The sequence below is a fragment of the Sus scrofa genome, chromosome 17 (assembly GCF_054392235.1).
Source record: "Sus scrofa isolate SSC_HxYL_T2T_F1_AM1 chromosome 17, Sscrofa_HxYL_maternal_Yorkshire_Landrace_v2.0, whole genome shotgun sequence".
NCBI classification, from domain to species: Eukaryota; Metazoa; Chordata; class Mammalia; order Artiodactyla; family Suidae; genus Sus; species Sus scrofa.
In genome coordinates this window covers 39,540,266-39,567,756 of record NC_139399.1, presented here as the reverse complement: position 1 = coordinate 39,567,756, position 27,491 = coordinate 39,540,266, and the positions used below count along the sequence as shown (strand labels likewise).

General features: G+C 50.2%; 1 protein-coding gene across 6 annotated transcripts; it reads left to right on the top strand.

Annotated features, from left to right (window-relative positions):
• The first annotated feature begins 8,322 nt into the window (after positions 1-8,322).
• MAVS (mitochondrial antiviral signaling protein) lies at positions 8,323-23,065 on the top strand. 6 transcript variants are annotated; one of them, XM_021077145.2, is made up of 7 exons: positions 8,323-8,379; positions 12,243-12,413; positions 14,202-14,311; positions 15,850-16,022; positions 17,015-17,168; positions 19,922-20,421; positions 21,499-23,065. In XM_021077145.2, the coding sequence occupies exons 2-7, from the start codon at positions 12,364-12,366 to the stop codon at positions 21,952-21,954; spliced, it is 1,443 nt and encodes a 480-aa protein (XP_020932804.1). In that variant the 5' UTR covers positions 8,323-8,379; positions 12,243-12,363; the 3' UTR covers positions 21,955-23,065.
• The last annotated feature ends 4,426 nt before the right edge of the window (positions 23,066-27,491 follow it).

Genomic DNA, 27,491 nt, shown 5'->3' with positions numbered 1-27,491 from the left:
GTATTTGCTGGGATAAAAGTCAAGTTGCACAATTAAGATTGACATATTTCATGGAATGTAAATTATGCTTCAAGAAAAAAAAGTGATTTCTGTTTTCTGCACTGAGCTCCAGGTCCTGGGGGGAGGGGCCCTAGGTCAGGTGACAGCAAGAGGGTCTGAAAGCCACGAGGGCACCGAGAAGAGTGGCAGGAAGCTGGGGTCTTGGAGGGATGTGGCCTGGGAGTAAGTAGTCTTCTGTGTTGGGGGAGGTCTCTGAATTTTAGCAACTCTGTCTAACTTTCATTCACTCATTTCCCTGTTTTTCTCCAAACTTGAAGCAGACGTGTGTTGCTAGGCAACCCTATGTCAGTAGTTTTCTTAAAGGAGTGGTAGCCCTTGAGTGGCAGGTGAAGAGCAACAGGATGTCCTGAGGCTGATGAGACCTTACCGACCACAGAGGTGGGCGAGCCCCAGAGGAGCTGGATGCAGCAGAGACCCACCCATGAGCTGACACAGACCAACCCCTTTCCTTTTCCTGAGGCCCCTCGTACCAGACCTTTTTTGTCCTTCTCATGTGGCTGGTGGAGGCAAGGCTCCAGGACTCAGGAACCCAGTATTTTAGAGAAGAAAAGACACCAGAGTGTCACCAGCAGTGTTTTTTTGGAGGGGAGAGGTGGTGGCATTATATGAGTATGGATTTCAGTTGTCTTCATCAAACCTTTCTTTTCTTTTTTTTTTTTTTTTTGTCTTTTTAGGGCTGCACCTGCAGCATGTGGAAGTACCCAGGCTAGGGGTCAAATCGGAGCTGTAGTTGCCGGCCTCTACCACAGCCAGAGCAACAATGGATTCACGCCGAGTCTGCAACCTACACCGCAGCTCATGGCAACACCGGATCCTTAACCCACTGAGCAAGGCCAGGGATTGAACCCATATCCTCATGGATACCAGTCGGGTTTATTACTGCTGAGCCACAATGGGAACTCCCGGTAAACATTTCTGTTTTTCCCCATATTAACTCTATAAGAAGGTATTATTTTCTTGTAATATAATTGACAGTGACAAAATAAATGTTTAAAGTATAGCAGTTTAAAAACTTATTTGTAGTTCCTGTCATGGCGCAGCAGAAACGAATCCAACTAGGAACCATGAGGTTGCGGGTTCAATCCCTGGCCTCACTCAGTAGGTTAAAGATCTGGCGTTGCCATGAGCTGTGGTGTAGGTCGAAGACGCAGCTCAGATCTGACGTGGCTGTGGCTGTGGCTGTGCTGTAGGCTGTCAGATTAGACCCCTAGCCTGGGAACCTCCATATGCCTCAGATGCGGCCATATAAAGACAAAAGACATAAATAAATAAATACATAAATAAATAAAATAAAAACTTATTTGAAATAAGGGTGTAAAGGCAAGGATTATATTTTGTTTTTCAGTTTGGAGAGTCCCCTGAAGGGACTCAGACATGAGAACACTTCTTTTTTTGGGGCCCTCTGTCACTATCTTTGGGCCTGACCTTGCTCTCTGGGGGGAAACGTGAGCTGGTGGTTTGAGTCATCACGCATGTAAGCCAGAGGACTTCTTGGAGCGCTGGCCTGGAGACATGGGCCACCTGATGTCCTTTTTCAGTTTCAGGGTCCAACCCAGAATCCTACATTGCTATTAGTCTTTTTACTCTCCTTTAATCGGGAGCAGCTCCTAAGTCCCTCCTTGTCTTTCATGTTTTTGGAGAGTTATTCTATAAATCAGTGCTGCCCAATACAACTAAAAACAAACAAACAAAAAAACCTATCCAATAGAACTTTCTGCCATGATAGAAATATCCAATATGATAGCCATTAGCCACATGAAAATAGCATTTGAAATGTGGCTTATGGGGCTGAGGAACTGAATTTTACATTTTATTTAATTTTTATAAAATTAAAATTTTTTATTATAGTTGATTTACAATGTTCTGTCAATTTCTGCTGTACAGCAAAGTGACCCATTTATACATATGATGTATATATTTATATATTCTCTTTTTCACATTATCCTCCATCATGTTCATCACAAGTGATTAGATTTAGTTCCCTGTGCTCTACAGAAGGATCTCATTGCTTATCCACTCCAAATGCATTAGTTTGCAGCTATTGACCCCAAACTCTCAGTCCATCCCACTCCCTTCCCCTCCCCCTTGGCAGCCACAAGTCTGTTCTCAGACTTGTGAGTCTGAGTTTGTTTCCTTTGTGTAGAAAGGTTCACTTGTGCCATATATTCGATTCCAGATATGTAATATCATATGGTATTTGTCTTTCTCTTTCTGACTTACCTCACTTAGTATGAGAGTCTTGTTCAATCCATGTTGCTGCAAATGGTATTATTTTGTTCTTAAAATGGCTGAGTAGTATTCCATTGTGTTTATGTACCACATCTTCTTAATCCATTCATCTGTCGATGGACATTTAGGTTGTTTCCTTGTCTTGGTTATTGTGAATAGTGCTGCAGTGAACATAGGGGTACATATATCTTTTTCTTTTTAGGGCTGCACCCACAGCATATGGAAGTTCCCAGACTAGGGGTCTAATCAGAGCTGTAGCTGCTGGCCTACACCACAGCCACAGCAACACCAGATCTGAGTTGTGTTTGTGACTTATGCCACAGTTCATCGCAACGCTGTATCCTTAACCCACTGAGTGAGGCCGGGGATTGAACCCACATCCTCATGGATACTAGTCGGGTTCATTACCACTACACCACAGGGGAAACTCCTTCATGTATCTTTTTCAATGAAAGTTTTGTTGGGATATAGGCCCAGGAGTGGGATTGCTGGATCATATGGTAGTTCTATATTTAGTTTTCTGAAGAACCTCCATATTGTTTTCCATAGTCGTTGTACCAATTTACATTCCCACCAATAGTGTAGGAGGGTTCCCTTTTCTCCACACCCTCTCCAGCATTTGTTATTTGTAGACTTACTGATGATGGCCGTTCTGACCGGTGTGAAGATCGATGTGAAGTGGTACCTCATTATAGTTTTGATTTGCATTTCTCTAATAATTAGTGATGTTGAGCATTTTTTCATGTGCCTGTGGGCCATCCATATGTCTGCTTTTAGAAATGTCTATTCAGGTGTTCTGCCCATTTTTTAATTGGGTCGTTTGTTTGTTTTTTTACTGTTGATTTTTATGTGTTATTTGTATATTTTGGAGATCAAGCGCTTGTTGGTTGCATTGTTTGAAACTATTTTCTCCCATTCTGTAGGTTGTCTTTTTGTTTTTGTTTTTGTTTCTTAGGGCCGAACTGGTGGCAAATGGAGATTACCAGACTAGGGGTCTAATCGGAGCTACAGTTGCCAGCCACAGCCACAGCAACAGTCACAGTCACAGCCACAGCAACGCAGGACCTGAGCAGCATCTGTGACCTACACCACAGCTCATGGCAAAGCCGGAACCTTAACCCACTGAGCAGGGTCAGGGATTAGACCCGCAACCTCATGGTTCCTAGTCAGTTTCATTTCTGCTGAGCTACAATGGGCACCCTTTTTTTTAAATTTTTTTAATGGTTTCCTTTGCTGTGCAAAAGCTTTTAAGTTTGATTAGGTCCCGTTGGTTTATTTTTCTTTTCATTTCTATTGCTTTGGGAGACTAACCTAAGAAAACATTTGTATGGTTGATGTCAGAGAATGTTTTGCCTATGTTCTCTTCCAGGAGTTTTATGGTGTCCCATCTTTACATCTTTAAGCCATTTTGAGTTTAGTTTTGTGCCAGGTGTGAGGGTGTGTTCTAGTTTCATTGATTTACATGCAGCTGCCTGGTTTTGCCAGCACCACTTGCTGAAGAGACTGTCCTTTTCCCATTTTATAGTCTTGCCGCCTTTGTTGAAGATTAATTGACTATAGGGGTCTGGGTTTATTTCTGGGCTCTCTATTCTGTTCCATTGGTCTGTATGTTTGTTTTTGTACCAGTACCACACTGTCTTGATTACTGTAGCTTTGTAGTATACATTTTATATAATTTTATTTAAAGTAGCTACGTGTGACCATTGGCTACTCTGTCACACAAGTCAGCTGTTAAATGTCCCTCACTTGGGGTTTGTTTAGTGTTTCCTCCTGATTCACTTCAGATTATGTTTTAGCCAGAATTAAACTAATATTTTTAGTCTATAGACGGGATATTGTGCCCTTCTTTGGTTCCCTGACGCAGATGGCAGGAAATCACCTAGACCTGGATTTTTATTGTGGCAGAATATGTCATGTAAAAATTTAGGAGTTCCTATCATGGCTCAGCAGTTAAGGAACTTGACTAGGATCCATGAGGATGCGGTTCAATCCCTGGTCAAAGATCTGGCGTTGCTGTGAGCTGTGGTGTAGGTCACAGACATAGCTCAGATGTCTTGTTGCTGTGGCTGTGGCGTAGGCCAGCAGCTGTAGTTCCGATTTGATCCCTAGCCTGGGAATTTCCATGTGGAGTGGGTGTGGCCTTAAAAAAAATGACCATTTTAACCATTTTTGAGTGTAAAGTTCTGTGACATCAAGTATGTTTACATTTTTGTGCATCCATCACCATCATCCTTTTCCAGAACTCTTTTTTCTACTCCAGTTGAAACGCTTTACCCATTAGACACTAACTCTCCATTCTCCATTGCTTCAAGCCCCCAGCAATTGCTATTCTGCTTTCTCCTTTGAATTTGAATTTGAATTTGACTCATATGTCAAATGTTGTAGACCTTTGTCCTTTTGTGATTGGCTTATATCGCTTAGCATAATACCTTCAAAGTTCAATCCATGTTATAGCATGGGCTAGAATTTTCTTCTTTTTTAAGGCTGAATAATATTCCATTTTATGTATATACTATATTTTGTTTTATCCTTTCATCCATCAATAGATATTTGGGTTGCCTCTACCTTTCGGCTGTTGTGAATACCGTTTGAGTCCCTGCTTTCATTCATTTGGGTTTATATCTAGAAGTGGAATTGCTTAATCATATCGTAATTCTATTTTTCCTTTTCTGAGGAACTGCCATACTGTTTTCCTTAGCAGTTGCACCATTTCACATTCCCACCAGCAAAGTATATGGGTTCTGATTTCTCCATATCCTTGCTGACACTTGTCATTTTGTTTGTTTTATAATAGGCCCCCCAATGGTTGATATTTGCTGTAGACTGAATGTTTATGTCCATTCCACCCCCCATATGTATTTTCATATATTAAAAATGAATCCCCTATGTTTGGTGTTAAGGTCTTTGGGAGGTGATTAGGCCATAAGGGTGAAGCCTTCATGAAGAGAATTAGTGATTTTTTTTTTTTTTTTTTTTGTCTTTTTGCTATTTCTTTGGGCCGCTCCCGCGGCATATGGAGGTTCCCAGGCTAGGGGTCGAATCAGAGCTGTAGCCACTGGCCTACGCCAGAGCCACAGCAACGCAGGATCTGAGCCGCGTCTGCAACCTACACCACAGCTCACGGCAACGCTGGATCTTTAACCCACTGAGCAAGGGCAGGGATCGAACCCGCAACCTCATGGTTCCTAGTCGGATTCGTTAACCACTTCGCCACGACGGGAACTCCAGAATTAGTGATTTTTAAGAGATCCCAGAGGGATAGGATCCACATCCTCATGGACACTATGTTGGGTTCTTAACTAGCTGAGCCACAACGTGAACTCTGGAAGCTGTGTTTTTTAATGCCTTGAAAAATCCAGCAAAGACAGCGGTGTCAATTGCATTTGGAAATACTCCTAGTGTTCTTGCAAGAATTAGATATGAGGTCGCTGGATTTGTGCCGGGTAGCAGGCAGGAGTAAATTTTCACACTAATCAGCATTCACCCTGTCTTGGCCGAACAAGACAGAGCTGGCTTTATCACAGTTGGTTGAGTTCAGGTGTGATGTTAATAATATCTTGGGGAGTTCCCATCATGGTGCAGTGGAAACGAGTCTAACTAGGAACCATTAGGTTGTGGGTTCGATCCCTGATCTCAGCTCAATACCAAAGCTGTGGTATAGGCCACAGACACAGCTCAGATCTGGTGTTGCTGTGGCTGTGGTGTAGGCCAGTGGCTACAGCTCCAATTAGACCCCTAGCCTGGGAACCTCCATATGCCATGGGTGCGGCCCTAAAAACAAAAAAAATTTTTTGAAATGCTGAATGTTGTGAGATATTCACAGCATTGCCACATAAAGTAATATCTCATCTGATGTTCAGGTATCTTTCTATGTTTCAGTTTGGAAGTACTGGCTTTGGGGACCCAGACAAATGCTCAAGCATTTGCACGTGATCTCAACCAAACCTCTTAGCCTTCGTTGTCTTTCTCTCCTTTTATTATTATTATTTTTTTTTGTTTGTTTTTTTGCGTTTTCTAGGGCCGCTCTCGCGGCACATGGAGGTTCCCAGGCTAGGGGTCCGAGCTGCGTCTGCAACCTACACCACAGCTCACAGCAACACCGGATCCTTAACCTACTGAGCAAGGCCAGGGATCGAACCTGCAGCCTCATGGTTCCTAGTCGGATTCGTTAACCACTGTGCCACAATGGGAACTCCTTTCTTTCCTTTTTAAGTTGCAATATAAAGGGTAGCAATCATGAGGGTACAGCTGATGCATTTTTACATATGTGTGAGCCCAGGTACCCACCACTCATCAAGATATAGAACATTTCTATCACTCCAGAAGACTCTCTTGTACCCTACCCCTCAACATCCCCTAGAAGTAACCAGTGATATGATTTCTATTTATGGAGATGAGTTTTGCCTGCTTTTGAACCTTATCTTACCTTATGACTGAGAACAGACAGCATGTACTCTCTGTGCTTGGCTGGGTTAGCCACGGTGTCCATTCCATCCTGGTAATATTCATCCACATTGTGGATATGAGTAGTTTTCCTTGACTGTTCTTTTTCACTACTGTATACACCACAGTCCATCTCTCCATTCTGTTTATGCACATTTGTTTCCAGAACTTGCATATTGTGAATAAAGCCACTATTGTGTGTGTTTCCAAGTGGACTCATAGGGTTTATATGTTTAATTTAAGGACTTCCAAGCATTTCATATGTTTAACTCATATGTTTAACTTAAGGACTGCCAAGCATTTCCCCAAATCTTTTAATCTCTCTCTCTCTCTTTTTTTTTTTTTGACTGCGCCTGCAGCATATGGAAGTTTCAAGGTCAGGGATCAAATACTACCTGCAGCTCGGACCTATGCCACAGCTGCTCACAAGGCTGGATCCTTAACCCACCACACCCACAACCCCCACCACAGCAAAGACACCTCTGGATCCTTAACCGGCTAAGCCACAGCCAGAACTCCTAATCTCTCTTTAAAACAGGAAAAAAAAGTAGTTCCCATCATGGCGCAGTGGTTAGCGAATCCGACTAGGAACCATGAGGTCGCGGGTTTGATCCCTGGCCTTGCTCAGTGGGTTAAGGATCTGGCGTTACCGTGAGCTGTGGTGTAGGTCGCAGACGTGGCTCAGATCCCGCGTTGCTGTGGCTCTGGTGTAGGCCAGCGGCTACAGCTCCGATTGGACCCCTAGACTGGGAAATCCATATGTCACGTGAGCGGCCCAAGAAATGGCAAAAAGACCAAAAAAAAAAAAAAACCAACCAACCAAACAAACAAAAAACAAAAACAGGAAAAAAAATAAACCTCTACTTTTTTTGGGAGAATATTTAATGGGCCCTAAGACTTTAAGTCTGTACCTGAAACAGTGGGCATTCAATAACTGCTGGCCTTTGCTGCCTCGGCAGAGCAGGCGGTTGGGGAAAACTGCGGTGAGGTACCAACCAGAATTCTTGAAAGGAGAGGGCGTTTCCACGCAGCACTCAGAGCCCACCCCCAGCGTGCCCAACCTTGTGAGACAAACTAGGCGCCCTGGCCCTTTCATACACCTATCCCCCCACCCCCGCACTCCAGATCGATCTTGCCTCCTCAGGCCCAGAACGTGTCGCCTGGCTGGGCACTTTTCATGACATCCGACGTTTATTGAGCACTGACTATGTGATAGGCCCTGGGTGAACGACCAAAAGACCCTCACCCCTCAAATTACTCAGCGTGAGGAATGGTAGCTTCGTGTGGGAAGCGTCGTGGACCAAGGCCGCCACAGTTTCGACTTGGTTTCTAACCAGACCCTGGACTTCCCCCTGGAAGTTGCTCGAGACAAACAAGAAAAGAAGGTCATCTGGTCATCTGCTCCTTTGCACTCCAAAAAGTACGAACCCAGGTCAGTCCCGAGCGCCCGTCCGGCGAGTCCAGGCCCCCAAACCACCACCGAGTACCCGCCCCCCGCCGCCCAGTGGCTCCCACTGGAGCCGAAACCCCGCCCCCGCCGTCTGGCCAATGGCCGTGCAGCTCCGGCCCCCACTCTCCTGTCCTGCTGGGGAGGGTTCCGGGCTATAGGCTACAGGAGGCAGGTTGCCTGGCCGTGGCTACCCCGAGGTAAGATCGCCGGCCCTGGAGCTCGGTCCTCTGGGCTCTGGGGCACGGACGCCTTTCGGGGAGGTAGCCCGCAGGGAGGGAGCTGAGTGGGAGTCGGAGTCCTTCGGGCCGCATGAGGCTTGGGGCGCCCGGCGGCCGAGAAGAGCGGATTCTTAGGCTCGTGGGGTTCGGGGCAGCGAGGGCTCCGCGCGCCGCAACCATCACTGAGGGCTTGGGAGGTGCGTGGCACCGGCGTCTGCTTGGATTGGAGACGAGGTTGGGCCGGAAGGAGACAGGCGCTGACTCCTGAGCCCCTTCCAGTCGCCCTCAGGTCCAGGGTGATCCCCAGGCGAGGCCTAGCCCGGGTGCGCTAATGTCTGGAGGCCGCGGCCGCGCTTGAGGGGTCGAGGACTGCCGCCGTCCCCTGGGTCCTGACTGTTCTCGGCGCTGACATCTGCTCAGAACAGCCCACCCGCCCTCTGAAGTCCTGGGTCTGGCCCAGGAATTATGGAATCCGAGCTGAGGCTGTGAGGCCGCGCCCCTTCCGGGAGGGTGGAATTTTCTTTCTGGAACGGACACACAGCCTCTGGTGCAGTCGGGGTAGAAACTCTCCTAGCCGCATCCATCAGGAGCACTCCGCCGCGCATCTTATCCGAGACCAGGAGGTGTCAGGAAAACAATGGAAAAAAATCAACATTCTTCGTTTGAAGGCTCAAAAACACCTGAAAGGACTTCTGAAAGGACCTGAGAACCCGGCTGCTGTAGTGGGCAGAGTTAGAAGGGCCTCAGATCTGTCCAAAAGATTCCATTCCCCACAAGAGCAGGGACCAAATTCTGCATTTTTCCCAGGCCACTTTCAGTCAGTCCTACACCTCCCCCACCCCCATCCCCAGCCAGGCAGTGACCTTGGGGTTTGAAGGCCTGGAGTCAAGTGAGTCTCGCTTGCTGCAGGGGTTTCTTTGCCCTGCACCGTGTATGATGAGTTTCAATTAGGCAACAAGTCCTGGGTTCAAATCCTGTTAGGCCACTGGTCAGCTGTGCAACGTGGCTTCATTTCTTAAGGGATTGTGGCAAGGATTAAATGAAAGAAATTTAGTATGTGCCTGCCAGTAGTGGACCCTTAATAAATGTGAACAGATATGGGGTTCCTTTCTTTTTGGTTGAACCAATTCATACCCCGATACCCCCAGACTCTGTGCCTCAGGGGCTGAGACTGGGATGCAGAAGAATGTTTCACCTGCCTCTCTCCTGATACCTCTCTGTATCCCACAGGAGGGAAGGGGAAATGGGTATATTTGCCCCCACAGTGTTCTTTGCTCATTTCCTAAAGGCTCAGGGGACCCCTGCCCCACCTCCCTGATCCTCTTGACCTCTGTCTTTTGTACTTGCCTCACGAGGGAAGTTGCACCTGGTGTTGGCAAAGCAAGTTGCGCAGTGTGTGGCTATGAGGCCGGTGGCAGCAGGTAGGCAGGACTGCTGCCCCATTTCACATGTGGTGGGGGACTGGCAGCCTCAGCAGCTTTACATTACTCTCTGCTCTGCAGCACTGTCTCCTAGAGCTCCCACCCAAGCTTGACACCCATGTTTCTACTCTAGCCTGCCCCCTCTACTCTGCCCCCTTCCCTCCCGGAAAAGCCCCTTGGATATCCAATAGCATCTCCAACTTCACTTGTTCAGATGGAGCCCTGGAGCCCCATCTGCACCACTGCTTCTCCCGCAGATTCTCTGGCTTGCTAAGTGGCACCCTCCATCCACCCAGTGCCGAAGGTGTCATTCCAGATCCTTCTCTCTCCTTCATCTCCTGTATCCACAAAATACCAGGAATCCGGCCACCCCTCACCATCTTCATGGTTACCATCCTGGTGTACCCCTCATGGGGTCCCTGCTGTGGCCTCCTGACATATCTCCCTGCTTCCATCCTGCCCCCTCCACAGTACAGGGTCCTTACAATCACTGCAGAGGTATATATATATATATTTTTAAATTTTTTCTTCTCTTTAGGGCCTCACTCGCGGCATACGGGGATTCCCAGGCTAGGGGTCCCATCGGAGCTACAGCTGCTGGCCTACACCAGAGCCACAGCAACACAGGATCTGAGCCACGTCTGTGAACTACACCACAGCTCATGGCAACACCAGATCCGTAACCCACTGAGTGAGGCCAGGGATCAAACCTGCATCCTCATGGATGCTAGTTGGGGTTGTTAACTGCTGAGCCATGATGGGAACTCCACCACAGAGATCTTTAACATAAATCAAGTCTTCTCCTTTTCCTGCTCAAAACCCTCCAATGGCTCCCCATTTCACTCCAAATAAAACTCAAAGTCCTTTCCTATAATGGCCTACATAAGTGGCCCTTCACAACCTCCTTGACCTTGATCTCTACCCCTCCCCCTAGCTTTCTAAACCTGGACCGCTCTGATCTACTTTTCTCATCTTCAAACATGCCAAGTGTTTTCCCACCTTTGGACTTCTCACTGGCTATGCCCTCTGCCCAAAGCACTATCTTGCAGCCAAGAATGGTTTGGCTCAATGTCATCAATTCAGAAAGGTCTCCCTGACCATCCCAGTTCAAGCAGCATACCCTTCTTCAGGGGCTCTGTCTCATCATCCACTTCATTTTTTTCTATAACCTTTATTCCTAGCTGGAGTTACATTTTACTGATTTGTTATCTGTCCCACCTCAGTAGAATGTAAATTGGATGATGGCAGAGATCTTGTCTGTCTTGTTCCCTGCAGCTCTCCCTTATGAGAAAGGCAAATGAGAAATAAGCAAACAAAGAGGTCTATCATGGCAAATTGTTGTAAGTGGTGTATAAGCAACCTACAGCAATTGCTTCTTTGCGGGGAGGTGGGGGGGCACTTCATTTTATTTTCGAATTTTTTTTGGCCACATCTGTGACATTTGGAAGTTCCTGGGCCAGGGATCAAACCCATGCCACAGCAGTGACCTGAGCCACTGCAGCGACAATGGCAGATCCTTAACCCACTGCGCCACAAGGGAACTCCCTGGGGTACTTGAACATTTCAGGCTTATAAGGCTGCACTACTGTATTATTAAAACAAATGCCCTGAGCCATTTTAGGGGTGAGGACAGGCCTGCAAAAGGCTGATAACTTGCCCTGGGTCACACCCAGGAGTGAAACTCAACCTCATACCCTAAAAATATGTACATAACAAACTTTATTGTTCTAGGGCCTGCAGTCATGCTCTGGAAAGAGCCTGATTTTGGATCCTGAGGACCTCAGTGCTTTGCTCTTCTACTAACTAGCAAGCCCCCTTCATTTTTTGGTATTTCATTTTCTTCACAGTTAGAGTGGCATACATCCTGTTATTATCATGTTGCCTTCTCTCTCTCCTCTTCCTCCTTTTCCTCCCCTCCCCCCTTCCCCTTCAGTAAACTCCAAAGATGCAGCATTTCTAGGTGGAGCCCTCTGGCTGTCAGCACATTCAGATGTTCAAACCTAGGACTGATGGAGTGGGAGCCAGAGGTCTCCCCAGTGGGCCCTAGATCTTCTGGATCTGATTTTTTTTTTGGTCATCAATTCATTTTTAAGCAAATTCACTGAAGGCCTCTGAGACTCAGGCAGGATGTTCCCTGGTAGCTCAGTGGGTTAAGGATCCGGTGTTGTCACTGCTGTGGCTCTGGTCACTGCTGTGGCGTGGGTTCGATCCCGGGCTTGGGAACTTCTGCACACTCCAGGTGTGGCCAAAAAAGAAAAAAAAAAAAGAAAGAAAAGAAAAAGAAAAGGAAGATTAAAGAAAAAAAGCAAAAATTCCGGAGAGTTGAAACAGAAAGCATTGCCTTTTGTCCACCTCGACTCCCAACTCTATTCCCAAGTGTGGTCTGTTTTCCTCTAGTCTTTTTTTTTTTCCCTTTGTCAGTCCATCTACCCTTCATGGGCCAGAGCCCTCTGTCACTTCACAACCCGGATAGCGATGACGTTTGCCGAGGACAAGACTTATCAGTATATCCGCAACCATCACAGGAATTTTTGCAAGATCCATGTTCTGGAGATTCTGCCTTACCTGTCCTGCCTCACAGCAAGTGACCAGGTGAGCCAGGGCATCACAGCCAGGCACTGACTGGGGGCAGGGCTGTGGAATTCAGAGCTTCCCCCAAGCCCGGACCTACTCCCTCCTTCTCTGTGCTCTGCTTCCTGCTTCCTGCACTCAACAGTTTTCTAACTTTCAGAATGAAGTGTGGGATGGGGGTGGGTGGAGGGGGTGCCTTTTTCAACCTCACTGAACTCCCTCTTGTGTCCCTTTGGGGTAATGCTTCAAAATATGGCACATATTTCTGGGTTCTGCCCCCCCTCCACGCGCTATCATCTGAATGGTCTTTTTTGCTTCACCTCTTTTTTTTTTTTTTCTTTTTTCTTTTTAGGGCTGCACCCGTGGCATATGGAGGTTCCCAGGCTAGGGGGCGAATCAGAGCTACAACGCTGGCATACACCACAGCCACAGCAATGCAGGATCTGAGCTGTGTCTGCGACCTACCCCACAGCTCACAGAGCAAGGCCAGGGATTGAACCCACAACCTCATGGTTCCTAGTCAGATTTGTTTCCCCTGAGTCACGATGGGAACTCCTCTTCATCTCTTTTGTCCTTGTTCCTGCTGAGTTTCAGTTCCATTCTTCCAGACATGTGACCTGTCCTGCAGGCAGCCTGGGGGCTCAATTTCGAGAGTCCATGGGAGCCAGATGGCCAGCCTCTTAGCACTTGCCATGAGCCCCTATCACAGTGAGCCGAACCCATCAAAGTTTTAGCTGTCCCCAGATTAAAACTTGAGGCTTCCCTCTGCTTTCTCCTTGCAGATGCTGGTGGCATGTGGGTCTGTGGTTAGTGGGGTTTGGCCATTTAGTTCTGCAGTAAATGTTTTCTGCGTTTTTTTTTTTTTTTTTTTTTGACTGCCCCGTGGCATATGGATATCCTGGGCCAGGGATCAGATCTGAGCCACAGTCCTGACCTAAGTCAAAGCTGTGGCAATGCTGGATCCTTAACCACTGCACCAGGCTGGGGATCAAATCTGCATCCCACAACTATAAATGTAATAAAATTCATTGAGTGGTTAAACAAACAAAAAAAAAAACAACAAAAAAACACCCCCTGCATCCCAGTGCTTCCAAGACGCCACCAATTCCATTGTGCCACAGTGGAAACTCCTTCTGTGGGTTTTTGTTTCTGCTACCTGGTTGCTTGTTTGTATGTGCTGAACCTCAGTTTCTTTCTTTCTTTTTTCTTTTTAATTACTCAAATGAATTTATCACATCTGTAGTTGTATAATGATCATCACAATCCAATTTCACAGGATTTCCATCCCACAGCCCAAGCACATCCCCCCAGCCCCAAACTGTCTCCTCCGGAGACCATAAGTTTTTCAATGTCTGTGAGTCAGCATCTGTTCTGCAAAGAAGTTCAGTCTGTCCTTTTTTCAGATTCCACACGTCAGTGAAAGCATTTGATATTGGTGCCTCATTGTATTAAGCCTCAGTTTCTTCATCAGTAGCGTAGGGGTCATAAAAGCATTAAATAGGGTAGTTCATGCAAAGCTCAGCAAGGAGAACCTGGGACACAGTAAGAGGCTATTTCCTGATAGCTGCCTTTAAACTTGGGCACAAACCTTGACCTTGTCCTGACTCGGACCCAGTTTCAGATGGTCTCTTCCCGCTTGTGGCTCTCTAGGTACCCCCTGTCTGCTGCTGTCCCCTCCAGAGTGGGGAAGGGGTCAGGGCCACCTGGCTTGAGCTGGGTGGCGGGGGTGGGCTGTGTGTTTCAGGACCGACTGCGGGCCTCCTTTGAGCGCTGGGGCAACCAGGGCACCCTCTGGGACCTCTTCGACAGCCTTCGGCGGAGGAGCGGCTGGGTACAGTCCTTCATCGGGGCACTGAGGATCTGTGAGCTGTCTGATCTCGCTGACGAAGTGTCCCGTGTCTACCAGAACAGCCTGCTGCGTGAGCCTCCTGCCCTGACCCTTCTGGAACTCCCGTCTGATTCCCCTGGCTTCCACTCTCCCTCTCTCTCCCCCCATACGTGCTGCCTTCCTCCATCCCCCTCCCTCCCATCACTCCTGGGCCATGGACACACCAAAGTGTAGCTCTCCGCTTGGCCACTTAGTAACCTCTGTTTATTTATGTTTTGGGCCGCGTCTGCAGCATGCAGAAATTCCCAGACCAGGGATCAAACCTGAGCCACTGCAGTGACCACACTGAATCCTTAACTGCGAGGCCACCAGGGAACTCCTAACCTTTAGTAACCCTTTGGCCAAGGCTCTTCATTCCCTAAGTCCCGGTCTTCTCTGGAAAAAGGAGCTTATGGCAACATCTACCTTACAGGGCTGCAGTGGACACCATGGGACCACGGCAGGTTGGGTGCTTAGCTGGGGCTGGGCTCCTCCCCTGTGTTCAGCCCATGGAGCCTCCTCTAATGTTTGTGGCTGTGACATTTGCCTCCCCGCCTTTTCTCCTCTCCCTCAGTTTGCCCTCCCTCTCTCTGCTCACCTCTTTGCTCCTCTTCCCTTCACTGTCTCCTCTTTTTCCCACATGGCTTCCTTCCTTCCTTTCCCCGCGTCTCTTCCCCCAACCTGGTTTCTCCTAGAGCCTTCTAGCCACCCGCCGTGAGCTGCCCAGGTATCCCTCGGTGCCCTCTCCATGCTCCTGGCCAGGCTGCGTGCGCAGCCGGGTCTGGTGAGGCCAGGGTCTCAGGGCCTGAGGCTGGATGCAAACGCATACCAGTTCTATTTATATTTCTTTTTCTTTTTTTGGTCTTTTTTGTCTTTTTTTTTTAGGACCACACCCGTGGCATATGGAGGTTCCCAGGCTAGGGGTCCAATTGGAACTGTAGCTCCCGGCCTACACCACAGCCACAGCAACACCAGATCTGAGCTGCATCTGTGAACCACACCACAGCTCACAGCAGCGCCTCATCTTTAACCCACTGAGCAAGGCCAGGGATCGAACCCGCAACCTCATGGTTCTGAGTTGGATTCATTTCTGCTGCACCATGATAGGAACTCATTTGTGGAGATTAACAGTGATTTCTCCCTGGTGCAAACAGCTACAGTGGGGCCAGGGGTGGGTGGTGGGGGTGAAGGGGAGGGGCTGAGGAGGCAGCTTGAGGTCAGGGGTCAGTTAGTGGTGAGAGCCACCCACACGGAGGAGAAGAAGGCCCCTGGCTCCCAGAATGCTTGGGGCCAGAGTAGTGGTGACTACTGGCACTGTCTGGGTGGTGAGAGTCCTGTGAGGCCCCACTGTCCCCTCCCCCGTGCTCCTCCTCCCTCTCTGTGTCCTCTCCATCTCCACCCTCCCTCCCACACCTGCCTCCCACTCAGTGAGGCTTGTCTCCTCTGAGGTGTATCTCCCACATCGGGATGGCTTTGGGAGCTGTGGGGGGACCGATAGCCTTGGGCCTGGGAGTCTAGGAGCACCCAGGCTCTCCTGTCACCGAGGGCACTCAAGTTCCTCCTTAGCATCACTATATCTTTGTCCTTCAGGGAATTCAAACAGCCCCCCAGCTCCACTGGAGCCGCCATCTACTCCTGCTGAGGCTCCAGGGCCTTCCAGACCTGCTGTGGCCCCCAGCATCCCCCACAATGGCTACAGAGAGGATGAGCCAAGTTACCCCATGCCTGTCCAGGATACCCAGTCGCCAGAGGCCCCAGGAGAGGTGTGTCTTGCTCACTCAGCCTTCTAGAAGCCCCCCACAAGTCATGCCTAATCTCTGCTCGGGAACCCCAGGGCTTCCCCACTGTGGATCTACCCCAGACCAGCTCCCAGACTGTCAGCCAGCTCTTCACTATGTGGCAGCTCCCAACCATCTCTCATCAACCAGCTGCAAGGTCACAGTTTCTTGTTTGTTTGTCTTGTTTCATTTTTATGCCTTTTAGGGCTGCACCCATGGCATATGGAGGTTCCCAGGCTAGGGGTCGAATCGGAGCTACAGCTGCCAGCCTACCCCACAGCCACAGCAACACAGGATCTGAGCTGCGTCTGTTACCTACACCACAGTTCACGGCAACGCCAGATCCTTAACCCACTGAGCGAGGCCAGGGATTGAACCCACAACCTCATGGTTCCTAGTGGGATTCGTTTCCACGGCACCACAATGGGAACTCTGAGGTCACAGTTTTGAGGTCTTTACAGTGGTCCATGTGAGATGTTGAGCTGGGTCAAGGGATCAGGGGGTAACCAGATGAGGGGGAGTGTGGCAGCTGGAGGTGACAGATAGGGGGCTGTGGCAGCTGGAGGTGACAGATAGGGGGCGGATGGTTAGAGCTGTAATCATTGCCAGTAAAGTCAAGTTGGGGGAGAAAGATGACTGATTCTTTTGGGATATGATGAACAGGCAGTGGTGTATCTGATAGATGCGAAATCATGCACTTGAACCCCAAGAAAGGGGTCTGTGCAGCAGCCCCAGAGAGAAGGACCTTTCTACAGGGCCAGAGACGTGAGTAGGGACTCCCCCATGGGATAATGGGATGGTTTTCTGTGAGATGGGTTCAAAGTCACCTTGGACAGAAGTTCTGACGATGACCAAAGCTCAGGCCAGGGCTTCCTTGGTTCCTGTGCTCCATGGCATGGGCCAAGGCCTGTAGGAGCCTAAGCTGCCCTTTGCCAGCTCCTGTGAGAAACAGCTGTCTTATTCACATTTGCCCGCAGAGTTCAAAGACAGCGCCACAGCCACCCAACTCTGGGGCTGTCCTGAAGAGGCCAGGTGGCCCCCTGGAGCCCTCCTCTGATGTGGCCCTCAGCCCTCTGACCTCAGGTGGGCATCAGAAGCAGGACACAGAACTGGGCAGTGCCCACACAGCAGGTATGCATGGGCTTCGGAGTTCTGGGGCCTTTCTGACCTCCCAGTGAGGGTAGGAGTTAGAGTTGACCCTCTGGTTTCCTTGGACAGGAGGCAGGGGTGGGAATAAAAGGAATTCATCCCAGGAGTTCCCATTGTGGATCTGCGGTTAAGAACCCAATTAGTGTCCATGAGGATGCTGGTTTGATCCCTGCCCTTGCTCAGTGGGTTAAGGATCTGGTGTTGCCATGAGCTGAGGTGTAAGTCACAAACATGGCTCAGATCTGACGTCGCTGTGGCTGTGGCTTAGGCCGGCAGCTGCAGCTCCAATTCGACCTCTAACCTGGAAACTTCCATATGCTGTACTTGTTGCCCTAAAAAAAGAAAAGGCGGGGGGAAGAGTTCACCCCAGGGAACAACACAGTTCCTTAGAGGGTACATTGGGTAGCATTTGCTGTGTAACACACACTCCCAAAAGTTAGTAGCTTAAAACACAGCTATTTATTTAGCTCGTGATTGTGTGGGTCAGCAATTTGGGCTGGCTCAGGGGGGCTGAATACCCTCTTACATACGCATCAGTGTACATACAAGCTCTGTTTATAGCTGTTGGCTGGGGTACGTCTCTTCGCTTCCATGAGACTCTCATCTTCCAGCAGACAAGCGCATCTTGTGTACCTTGAGCAGAGTTCTGAGTGAGGGAGGGAAGGCTCCTGGGGAAACTGGCATAGTTTTTCCTCCAGTCTCTTTCTGTGCAACAAAGCAAGTCGAAGAGCCAGCCCAGCATCAAGGAATAGAGAGAGACCCCCTCCGTAGATGAGAGGGCTGACACATTGCAGAGGGCATGATACAGATGTGAGAGTGCACTGTACCAAAGGGACTGGGCAGGGATCTGCCAGGACCTGGAGGACAGTCCAGGGCCAGGCCAGCTGTTGGCAGGGAGCCCTGCCCTACCCCAAAGGGGTCTCTAGCTCCCGGTAGATCCCTAAAGCTTTTCAGCCCCTGGAGGAAATATCCTCTTTGTTGGCCTGGACCCCACACCAGACCTCTCAGGGGTAGAGCGCTGTCTGTTCTGATCTCCCAGGCTGGCATCTCTGTCCCACTCCTTCCCAAACTGTGTTCCATGTGCTGCTGGTACCCAGCCCGCCCCAGTGCCCATGGAACAGCCCCAAGGCACATGAGCAGTGATAAGGCTCAAAAGAGGCCATCTTAGTACCTCATGCTCCTGTCACGCCAAACTCTGCCCCAAGCGTCCTTTTGTCCTTTGCAGTGTCAGCCTTTGCCATGAAACACCTTTCAGGAAATGCTGCTGTGGACCAGGGAGGCAAAGAGCACTTTTTTTTTTTTTTTTTTGGTCTTTTTAGGGCCACACCCAAGGCACACGCAAGTTTGCAGGCTAGGGGTCAAATCAGAGTAGCAACTGCTGGCCTACACCATGGCCACAGCAATGTGGGATCCAAGCTGTGTCTATACTACAGCTCATGGCAACTCCAGATCCTTAACCCACTGAGCAGGGGCCGGGGATCGAACTTGTGTTCTCATGGGTACTAGTCGGGTTCATTACTTCTGTGTCACAACGGGAACTCCTGCAAAGGGCTCTTTGATTTCAGTACAATTTTGGACCCAGCTTCTGTGAGATGCTGTGGTGTTAGATTTGGGGCAGGGAGAGTGGGGGCACATCAGAATCACTCCTGCCCTTTGTCAGCTGTGGGGTCTGGCATGTGTGTTCTCAGAGTTCCATGGAAAATCCTGGTGTAAGAGCCTTTGTGAACCATCACCACCTACTCCCTCCTACTTCCCCCCGTTCAGGCCCTCCTCTTGGGGGTGGCTTTGTGCCTGCACCCACAAACCTTTCAGCTTCCTAGAAGATCTGCACATACTGGGGGCTGACTAGACCTTGCCCTGGCCCAGGATTTCTCCTCCTGAGAGGGAGGAGGGCAGTGGGAGAAACATCCAGGATCCAACCAGGCTGAGAAGAAGATGGAAGAGGCAAACACAAGAGGAAAAGGGGGTATCCCAGGCAGGAGAATAAAAAACAGAATAATTTTTTTTTTTGTCTTTTTGCCTTTTCTAGGGCCGTTCCGTGGCATATGGAGGTTCCCAGGCTAGGGGTCCAGTCGGAGCTGTAGCCACCAGCCTACGCCAGGGCCACAGCAATGCGGGATCCTTAACCCACTGATCAAGGCCAGGGATCGAACCCGCAACCTCATGGAACCTAGTCAGATTCGTTAACAACTGCGCCACAATGGGAACTCCAGAATAATTTTTTTTTTTTTTTTTTTGTTGCCACCTCATGGCATATGGAGTTCCCAGACCAGGGATCAGATCCTAGCCGCGGTTGCGACTTATATCACAGTTGCGGCCACACCGACTCCTTAACCCACTCTGCCAGGCCGGGGATTGAACCTGAGTCCCAGTGCTCCGGAGACGCTGCTGATCCTGTTGCACCACAGCAGGAACTCTGATTATTAATGCTTCTTAAACTAGATCCTGCTAGAGGGAGGAATGGTTTTGCTCTTGTGAGAGGACAGGCAAAGGGCTGAGGAGAGCCAGGACCAAGGATGTACCTGCAATCATTGGGCCTCTGACCCTGGGAGCCATGACCAAAGGGACTGTGGGACTCCTCCATGGCGAGGAGATTGGGAGGCTTGGATGCAGTAGGGGTGTTATGAGCTGGGGCAGAGGGACCCTCCACCAACCCTCTGATCCCAGGGCCACTGTGATTTTAGGGTAACACTCTTGTGGGGTTTGTGTCTCTCCTTTTGTTTTGCCACCTGTAGGCACGGTCTCCAGCCCCACGTCACCCCGTGGGCCTGTGTCTCCGACTGTCTCCTTCCAGCCCTTGGCCCGTTCTACCCCCAGGGCAAGCCGTTTGCCTGGACCACCCGTGTCTACTGCCTCCTCCTCCACTGGCTTGGCCTCTGCAGGTGGAGCTGGTGACCAGGTTGAAGCTACCATCTGCTCCGGTGGGGCAGGGGTGCCCACCACCTCTGTGACTGCCAGCATGGTGCCCTCTAAAGTGCCCACCAACTCAGCATTTGCCAGCACCATGCCTTCCAAGTTGCCCACCAGCCTCAAGCCCCCTGGTGCAATGTCCACTAACGTGTCCCCCAGTGTAGCACCATCCAAATTGCCCATCAACTCCACGCGTTCTGGCGCAATGTCACCCAAAGTGCCTACTGGCTTGCTGCCGGACCACAGGAAACCTACAAGCACGGTGGCCAGCAAGGTGCCTGCCAACACTGGGCCCACCATCAGGAGCAGCAACCGTCCTGAAAAGGTGAGTCCTCCCCCTCCTAGCAATGATCCAGGCCTCTCCCCTGAGCCCTGTCCTTGGACCCTTTCCAGGCTCCATTCTCTCTCCAGCCTAGGCTGCTCTAGGGCTTCTCTTTTGGGGGGCAGCTGAGACCCTGCCTTGTCCAGACCTCACACCATATCCTTTAGACTTTAGCTCTAATAATAATCATTAGAGCTCTTTAGTGGATGCTTCAGGAGGGTCAAGCATGCTGGGCCACCTCTACTGGTCAAGTGTATTAACCCATTTAGAGCTCACAGCTCCCCACCCCCCCTTCTTTTTTTTTGTTTTTTTTAGGGCTGAAACTGTAACATACGGAAGTTCCCAGGCGAGGGGTCAAATTGGAGCCTACATCACAGCCACAGTAACTCCGGATCCGAGCCACAATTGTGACCTCCACCACAGCTCCCAGCAACGCCAGATCTTTAACCCACTGAGCGAGGCCAGGAATCGAACCTGCATCCTCATGAATACTAGTTGGATTCGTTACTGCTGAGCCATGACGGGGAACTCCTCACAGCTCCCTTTTAAGCTGAGTGGGGAGGGGTAGGGCAGGGTGGCTTATGGGCCTCGATGGCTTGCTCTTCACCACTGGGAGATCTGGTTGCCCTACCATGACCAGGTGGGACAAACTGCAGTCCCAGCCCGTCCAGCCTGGAGCAGCCGCTCTGATTCAGCAGACTCTGAGCCTGTGCCTCTAACCCTACTGCTGCTGTCTGCCTGGAGGAACCAAGTTCATGAAGCCCTTTGTGTGCATGGCCCAGCCTCTTGTCTACCCTGTACCTGCTCCACGGCCTTGAAGCCCAGGCAGGATGCTGAAGTAGATGGGACCACACGTGACCAGGGGCTCGTGGGGTGGGAGTGAGCTCACAGGCAGGCCAGTGAGTGGAGCTGTCAGCCCTAGAGGAGGTCCCCTTCTCCCCTGCTGTCCTCCTGTACCATCCGTGGGTTGGGCACTCTGGGGTATGGTGCTAGTTCTTGGCCTGGCCTGGGAATGGGGCCACCCAACCTGGCTTTTCCCCTGCCAGCCTCAGTCTCTCCAGCCCCTTCTTTCTTTCCCAGGAGACTCCAGCATCTCCAGCGCCCATAGGCACTGCTGCTGGAGGCACCTCGCCCTGGCCAGACAGCAACTCTGACCGCTGGGACTCAGAGGAGCCGGAGCTGAGCAAGCCTGGTAGGCTGGTGTCCAGGATGGATAGCCAGCCTTTCTCGGGCTCCTCCGAGGACCTCGCCATCAGCTACAGCAATCCTCTGGGCTCAGGGCCTGACAACACCCCAGAGGAGAACGAGTACGTGTCAGTGGATACTATTAGGATCCAGGGGGACCCCAGCACCCCACCTGTAGGGGACAGCCCGGGGCCACTCACTGCCTCGGAGTTCCAGGCAGAGGAGGAGTTGGAAGAGGGGTTGGAAGAGGTCAAGACTGAGGCTAGGGCTCCGTGGGTTGGGGTGGCGGTGGTTGGGGTGCTTCTAGCCACACTCCTGGCCATGCTGTACCGGCGGCGCCTGCCCCAGTGAGGCTCCTGGGCCCTGTCCACCACGTATCTGTTCCCTTCTCCAAGATACATCTGCCTGAGCCACAGAGCCAAGTTATCCCAGCATCCCTGACCCTTTTGTGGAGCTGGCAGAGGCTGGGTCAGAGGGGAGGCAGGGGGCCCCAGGCTTAGTCCTAGCAGGGAGCATTTCGGTCCCATTGTCCTCTGTGGCTCCCCCACCATCCTTGGCTTTTGGGGACCCGTGCTGCCCTGGGTGCTCCAGACCATCTGGCCATCTGGGTTGTTACCTTTGTCCTCTGGAGGAGGTGCCTCTGTCCCAAGTCCAAGGATCAGGAGGTGCAGCTGGAGACCGCAGGGCGTCAACAACATCCGCTGTCCTGCCCTGATCCCTGGCAGCCCACAGCAGATGGGTGGGGCAGGGGGCCCCACAGGACTTTGCTCCAGCCCCCAGGGGCCCCAGGAACAGCATGGTGGCCCATCTCTAAGGACCTAGTCCCCTGCCTCCCCTGGCACACAAGGATGGGAGGAGGTCCGGAGAGTCCCATGGACCCCTGGGAAGCCTGACCAGCTGCTGGGCCTGAGAACCACCTAAAGAGCCCCTCTCCAGCCCCCGTATCCTGGTCTCTCTTCACCTCCCTATGGGGGCTGGGGAGGGAACACCTGCAGGGCAGAGCTCAGGCCAAGGTGCAGATTTCGGCTCCACCCCTTCCTGGGCTGTGTGGCCTTGGCAGCTCATCAGACTTCTCTGGTCTTGCTCACCCATGTGGACGGTGAGTGTCATGCCTTATCCTTCACTGCCTTCTCCTGAGATTGAAGCCTACATGTCTTTGTCAAGTGCCTGGCTCAGAGCAGGTGGCTGCTAAATGCTTTTCCCCATCTCTCCCTGCCCGGCCTGGTGGAGATGAGGGGTGAGAGGCAGGGAGCCAGGTGGGTAAGGGGGTACCACTGTGCTGTAGGGTGGCCTAGGTCTGCATCCCGCTCTCACTAATTCTGTGCTCTTGGGCAAGATATTAACCTCTCTGTGCCTTAGTTTTCTCACCTGTAAAAAGAGGATGAGTAGTGGAATTTTATATATATAGATACACACGTCCTAGTGTCATAAGGATTAAATGAGTTTATCTATTTAAATCTTAGAATGGTTCCTGGCATTTCATTGACTAAGGGTTGGGTACATGTTTGTCACTATTCAATGTGGAGGGACTGGAGCACTTGGCTACACCGTTAGAAGCAGAGCCAGGCCATACGCCTATGTCCCTTTTATATTTGCCCCTTCCTTTGTCCCGGGCACTGGGGAATTACTGGGGAGGGAGGTCTATCCACTGGGGCAATTCTGCAGGGTGGGGGCTGGGGTGCTCCCCAGCAACCAGATGGATTGGGGGGTACCCTAGTGGGTTCTTTTCAGGCAGCCATTGCTGGACAAGGGGCAGGGACAGGGGCCTCGGGAGCTCCCTTCATTTCTGGGCTCTGCAAGCAGGACCAGAGCCCTGAGGAGACATAAGGGGTGGGCGTCCCTGGGACCCGCCCCCAAGCTGTCAGTCTGCAGGGTCCTGCACCCTGCTTGGGCTGCTACAGCCTTTCTTTGCACTGCCCTAGGGGACCTCAGCAGCCTAATGACCTTGGCTTCTACCTCTAGATTTCTCTTCAACCCTCTCCAAATGGAACAACCTGCACCCTGAAGCTAGGAGTGGTCCCTACCCACGCTGTCTGCAACCACTCCCTATCACCCTTGCTCTTAACCACCCCTCTGTGCTCCTTCTTCACTCCCAGGTATCCAAGTCAGGGAACAATTCATGCACAGGTACTGGTTTTAAAGTGCTACCCTCTCAAGGTGGCTTGGGAACAAAGTATCTCGACAGCAGTGTGTAGACCTAAGGGATGCTACATAAATGGTAGGATTTCAGAATTCCCATCATGGCTCAGAGGAAATGAATCCGACTAGGAACCATGAGGTTGCAGGCTTGATCCCTGGCCTCGCTCAGTGGGCTAAGGATCCAGCATTGCTGTGAGCTGTGGTGTAGTTCACAGATTCAGCTCGGATCTGGCGTTGCTGAGGCTGTGGCGTAGACTGGCAGCTGTAGCTCCAATTAGACCCCTAGCCTGGGAACCTCCATATGGGGGCAGCTCTAAAAAGCAAAAAAAGAAAAAAGGTAGGATTTCAAGTACGGTGACCAGCCAAGGGGGAGATACTTTTTGGATAAGGTGTGTAGAAAGCAGTCAGGGATGTACCTGGTCCTTTGCAAATTATGCTCCCCAGAAGCCCTGACTTGGCCTGCATCGAACAGCACCCCTATTTTGGCTGTTGTTGATCTGAAGGCCTCTAAAATGCCAACTTGAAGCAGGCTTGGGAATTGGCCAGTATATGGAGGCCTGTGGCCAGAAGAGGGCTTGGGGGAGTTGATGGGATGTGTCATATCTCAGGAGTCCTGGGTTTCAGCAGCAAGAGGGTGCGTGTGGGAGGGTTCCTCATCCCCATGGCCTGAGTGATGTGGAGGGAGGGAGGACCAAAGAGGGCCTTTACCCCAAGAGGTGAGCACAGCCACCTCTACCTAGAGGCTTGGAGAAGCACCCTTTACCTTTCAGTAAAGGCTGTGGGGCCAGAGGGGCCAATGGCATCCTAAACACTTACAGCAGCCTCACCTGTAGCCCAGTATACATCCGTATTTAAAAAAAAAAACAAAACACCCTCTCCATCTTTTCTCTCTCCTGTTGAAACATTTCCTGCAAAGCCCAAGAGCCACCAATGCTTCTCTTTTGCTGGGAAATAGCTGTCACCTTTGCTTGATGACCCACTGCAGCCAGACTCACATCACATCCTCACCTTGTTTTCCTGGTTGGATGTACTCAGATTTAACTGACTTAGGGGAATTTCTGGTCAAATATCAGCAAGATGCCCTTTCCTCTTTCAGGCTTTGGGTTGGGTTATTCATAGCTTCTTTTGTTTGTTTATCGGCCACGCCTGTGGCATTGTGGAAGTTCCTGGGTCAGGAATCAAACCTGGGCGATGGCAGCAACCCAAGCCAATGCTGGATCTTTAACCCACTGCACCAGAGGAGAACTCCCGTAGCTTCTAAGCATTTTTTTTTTTTTTTATGAAAAACTTTTAAGCTCACACGGTAGAATAGATAGAATAATACTCCCCACTCCATATGCCCATCATCCAGCATCAGTAATTGTGGACACATGGCTAGTCTTTTTGTTTGTTTGTTTTGTTTTTTGTCTTTTTGGGGCCACACCCACAGCATATGGAGGTGCCCAGGCTAGGGGTCGAATCAAAGCTGTAGCTGCTGGCCAAAGCCTCAGCCACAGCAATGCGTGATCCGAGCCACATCTGTGACTTACACCACAGCTCACAGGCAACACCAGATCTTTAGCCCACTGAGCAAGGCCAGGGATCAAACCTGCATCTTCATGGATATTAGCTGGGTTCATTGCCGCTGAGCCACCAGGAATGCCTCATGGTCAGTCTTGTTCATTCCTGCTTGATTCCCCATTTTTTGTACAGGTGCCTTTTGTAAATCAGGGAGTGAGGAGTTCAAAGCCAAGGGAAAGACTTGGGACAAGAGGATTTTGTGGCAAAGGACCTGTGTTTTCTTCCAAGGTAGCATGAGGTAACAACGAGGCATTCCCCTCTTGGTTTCTTGGCATCGGTGGTGACATCCCTCTTGAACCAGTTCAAAGTGTGAGCAGCACTGGGTCCCTCTCTTAGGAGGAGGGAATCAGAGGGGATTCCTTTACTAACAAGCTCCCCTGAGGTGTCTGGCCACTGCTTCTGTCCCAGAAAGGTGACGATCAATGGGCATGTCCAGTGGCAGTTTGCCCCATTGCATGTGGGGTCTCCTCTAGGCTCTGGCAGAGCCCTTCCAGTGGGCAGACCTTCCCACTCTTGTCCAGATTCAAACTCCACAGCCTGTCTCCTGCTTTTACAGGAGTCTCTTAGGCATGGAGTCATTCAGGCCTTGAGGTCCCTTGCTTTCCACCAATACACTCTGGTGAAGCTGATGGCCAAGGAACATTTTTTCCTGCAGGGAAAGTAGTGTATATTTTCCTGTATAGATCATCACAGAATATTGGGTCAAGTTCCCTGTGCTGCATACAGGTCCCCGTTGGCCAGTCATTCCATAGACCACAGTGTGCTTACACCAATCCCAACCCCCCCAGTCCACCCCTCTCCCTTCTACAAACTATTGTTGCCAAGCGAAATAGGCCTTTGTTGAATTGAATTTAGTTCATGTAACAATCCAAACAATTTGGTCATTGTTTCAGTTGTTTGAGGACCCTCTGTTTCTGGATTTTTTTTTCCCCACTGTGTGCAGGATGAGCCACCAAATTACTAATGAAATGGAGAACAGGGCAGAGCCAAAGCTCCACACAAGGCTCTTCAAGACCATTGGTCAACTGACCTCATCAGCTGACCTCATCATTAACCGATTATTCAGGAATTCTACTTTTCCTACAGTCATCTAGCTGTTAAGAGTATACCTAACTCGGAGGAGTTCCCATCGTGGCGCAGTGGTTAACGAATCCGACTATGAACCATGAGGTTGCGGGTTCAGTCCCTGCCCTTGCTCAGTGGGGTAGGTTGCAGATGCAGCTCGGATCCCGCGTTGCTGTGGCTCTGGTGTAGGCTGGTGGCTACAGCTCCGATTGGACCCCTAGCCTGGGAACCTCCATATGCCGAGGGAGCGGCCCAGGAAATAGCAAAAAGACCAAAAAAAAAAAAAAAAAAAAAGAGTGTACCTAACCCAATCCCGGTGGAGGTATATCCATTAACTAACGCGGCATGAGAAGTTATGTCAAAACTTAACAGTTTAAAACAACGCATTTATTATCTCAGTTTCTGTGGTTAAGATTTCAAGTGCAGGTTTGCTGGGTCCTCTGACTCAAGGTCTCTCACAAGGCTGCAATTGAGGGGTTGGCCGGGGTGTAGCCATCTCAAGCCTCAATCTGGGGAGGATTCACTTCCAAGGTCACTCACATAATTGTTGCAGGATTCATTCCTCCTTGAATTGCTGCTCTGAGGGCTGCACTTCCTGCTGGCTGTTGGCCAGGGGCTGCCCTCAGTCCCTTGCCCCCTGGGTTGCTCCATAGGACAGCGTACAACCTGGCAGCTTGCTTCGTTAGAGCAAGCAAGAGAAAAGAGAGAGTGTGAAAGCAAAACAAAAGTCGCAGGCTTTTGTAACTTAACTGTGGAAGTGACAGCCTATTGTTTTTGTTAATTTCACTCAAGGGACAATTTCCAAGGAAGCAGGGAGCATTAGGAGCATCATTATAGAAGTTATCTACCACAGGAGGTGAACTTGGCTCTGTTCTGTAAAATGACATGTATTTATTCTTGGGCTAGCAATTCTGTTTCTAGACATCTAAGCCAAAGACACATTAGCAAAAATAAAGATGTGTGTACAAGTCTATTCGTTATGGCACATTTTGTAAATAGCAAAAGACTGGAAATAAACCCGATGTCCATAGTAAACTATGCTATCTCCACACTGGAGTGCCCTGCAGATATAAATAGGAAGGAGGAATATCCACATACTGCTATGGAGTCAAAGCCATGAAAAT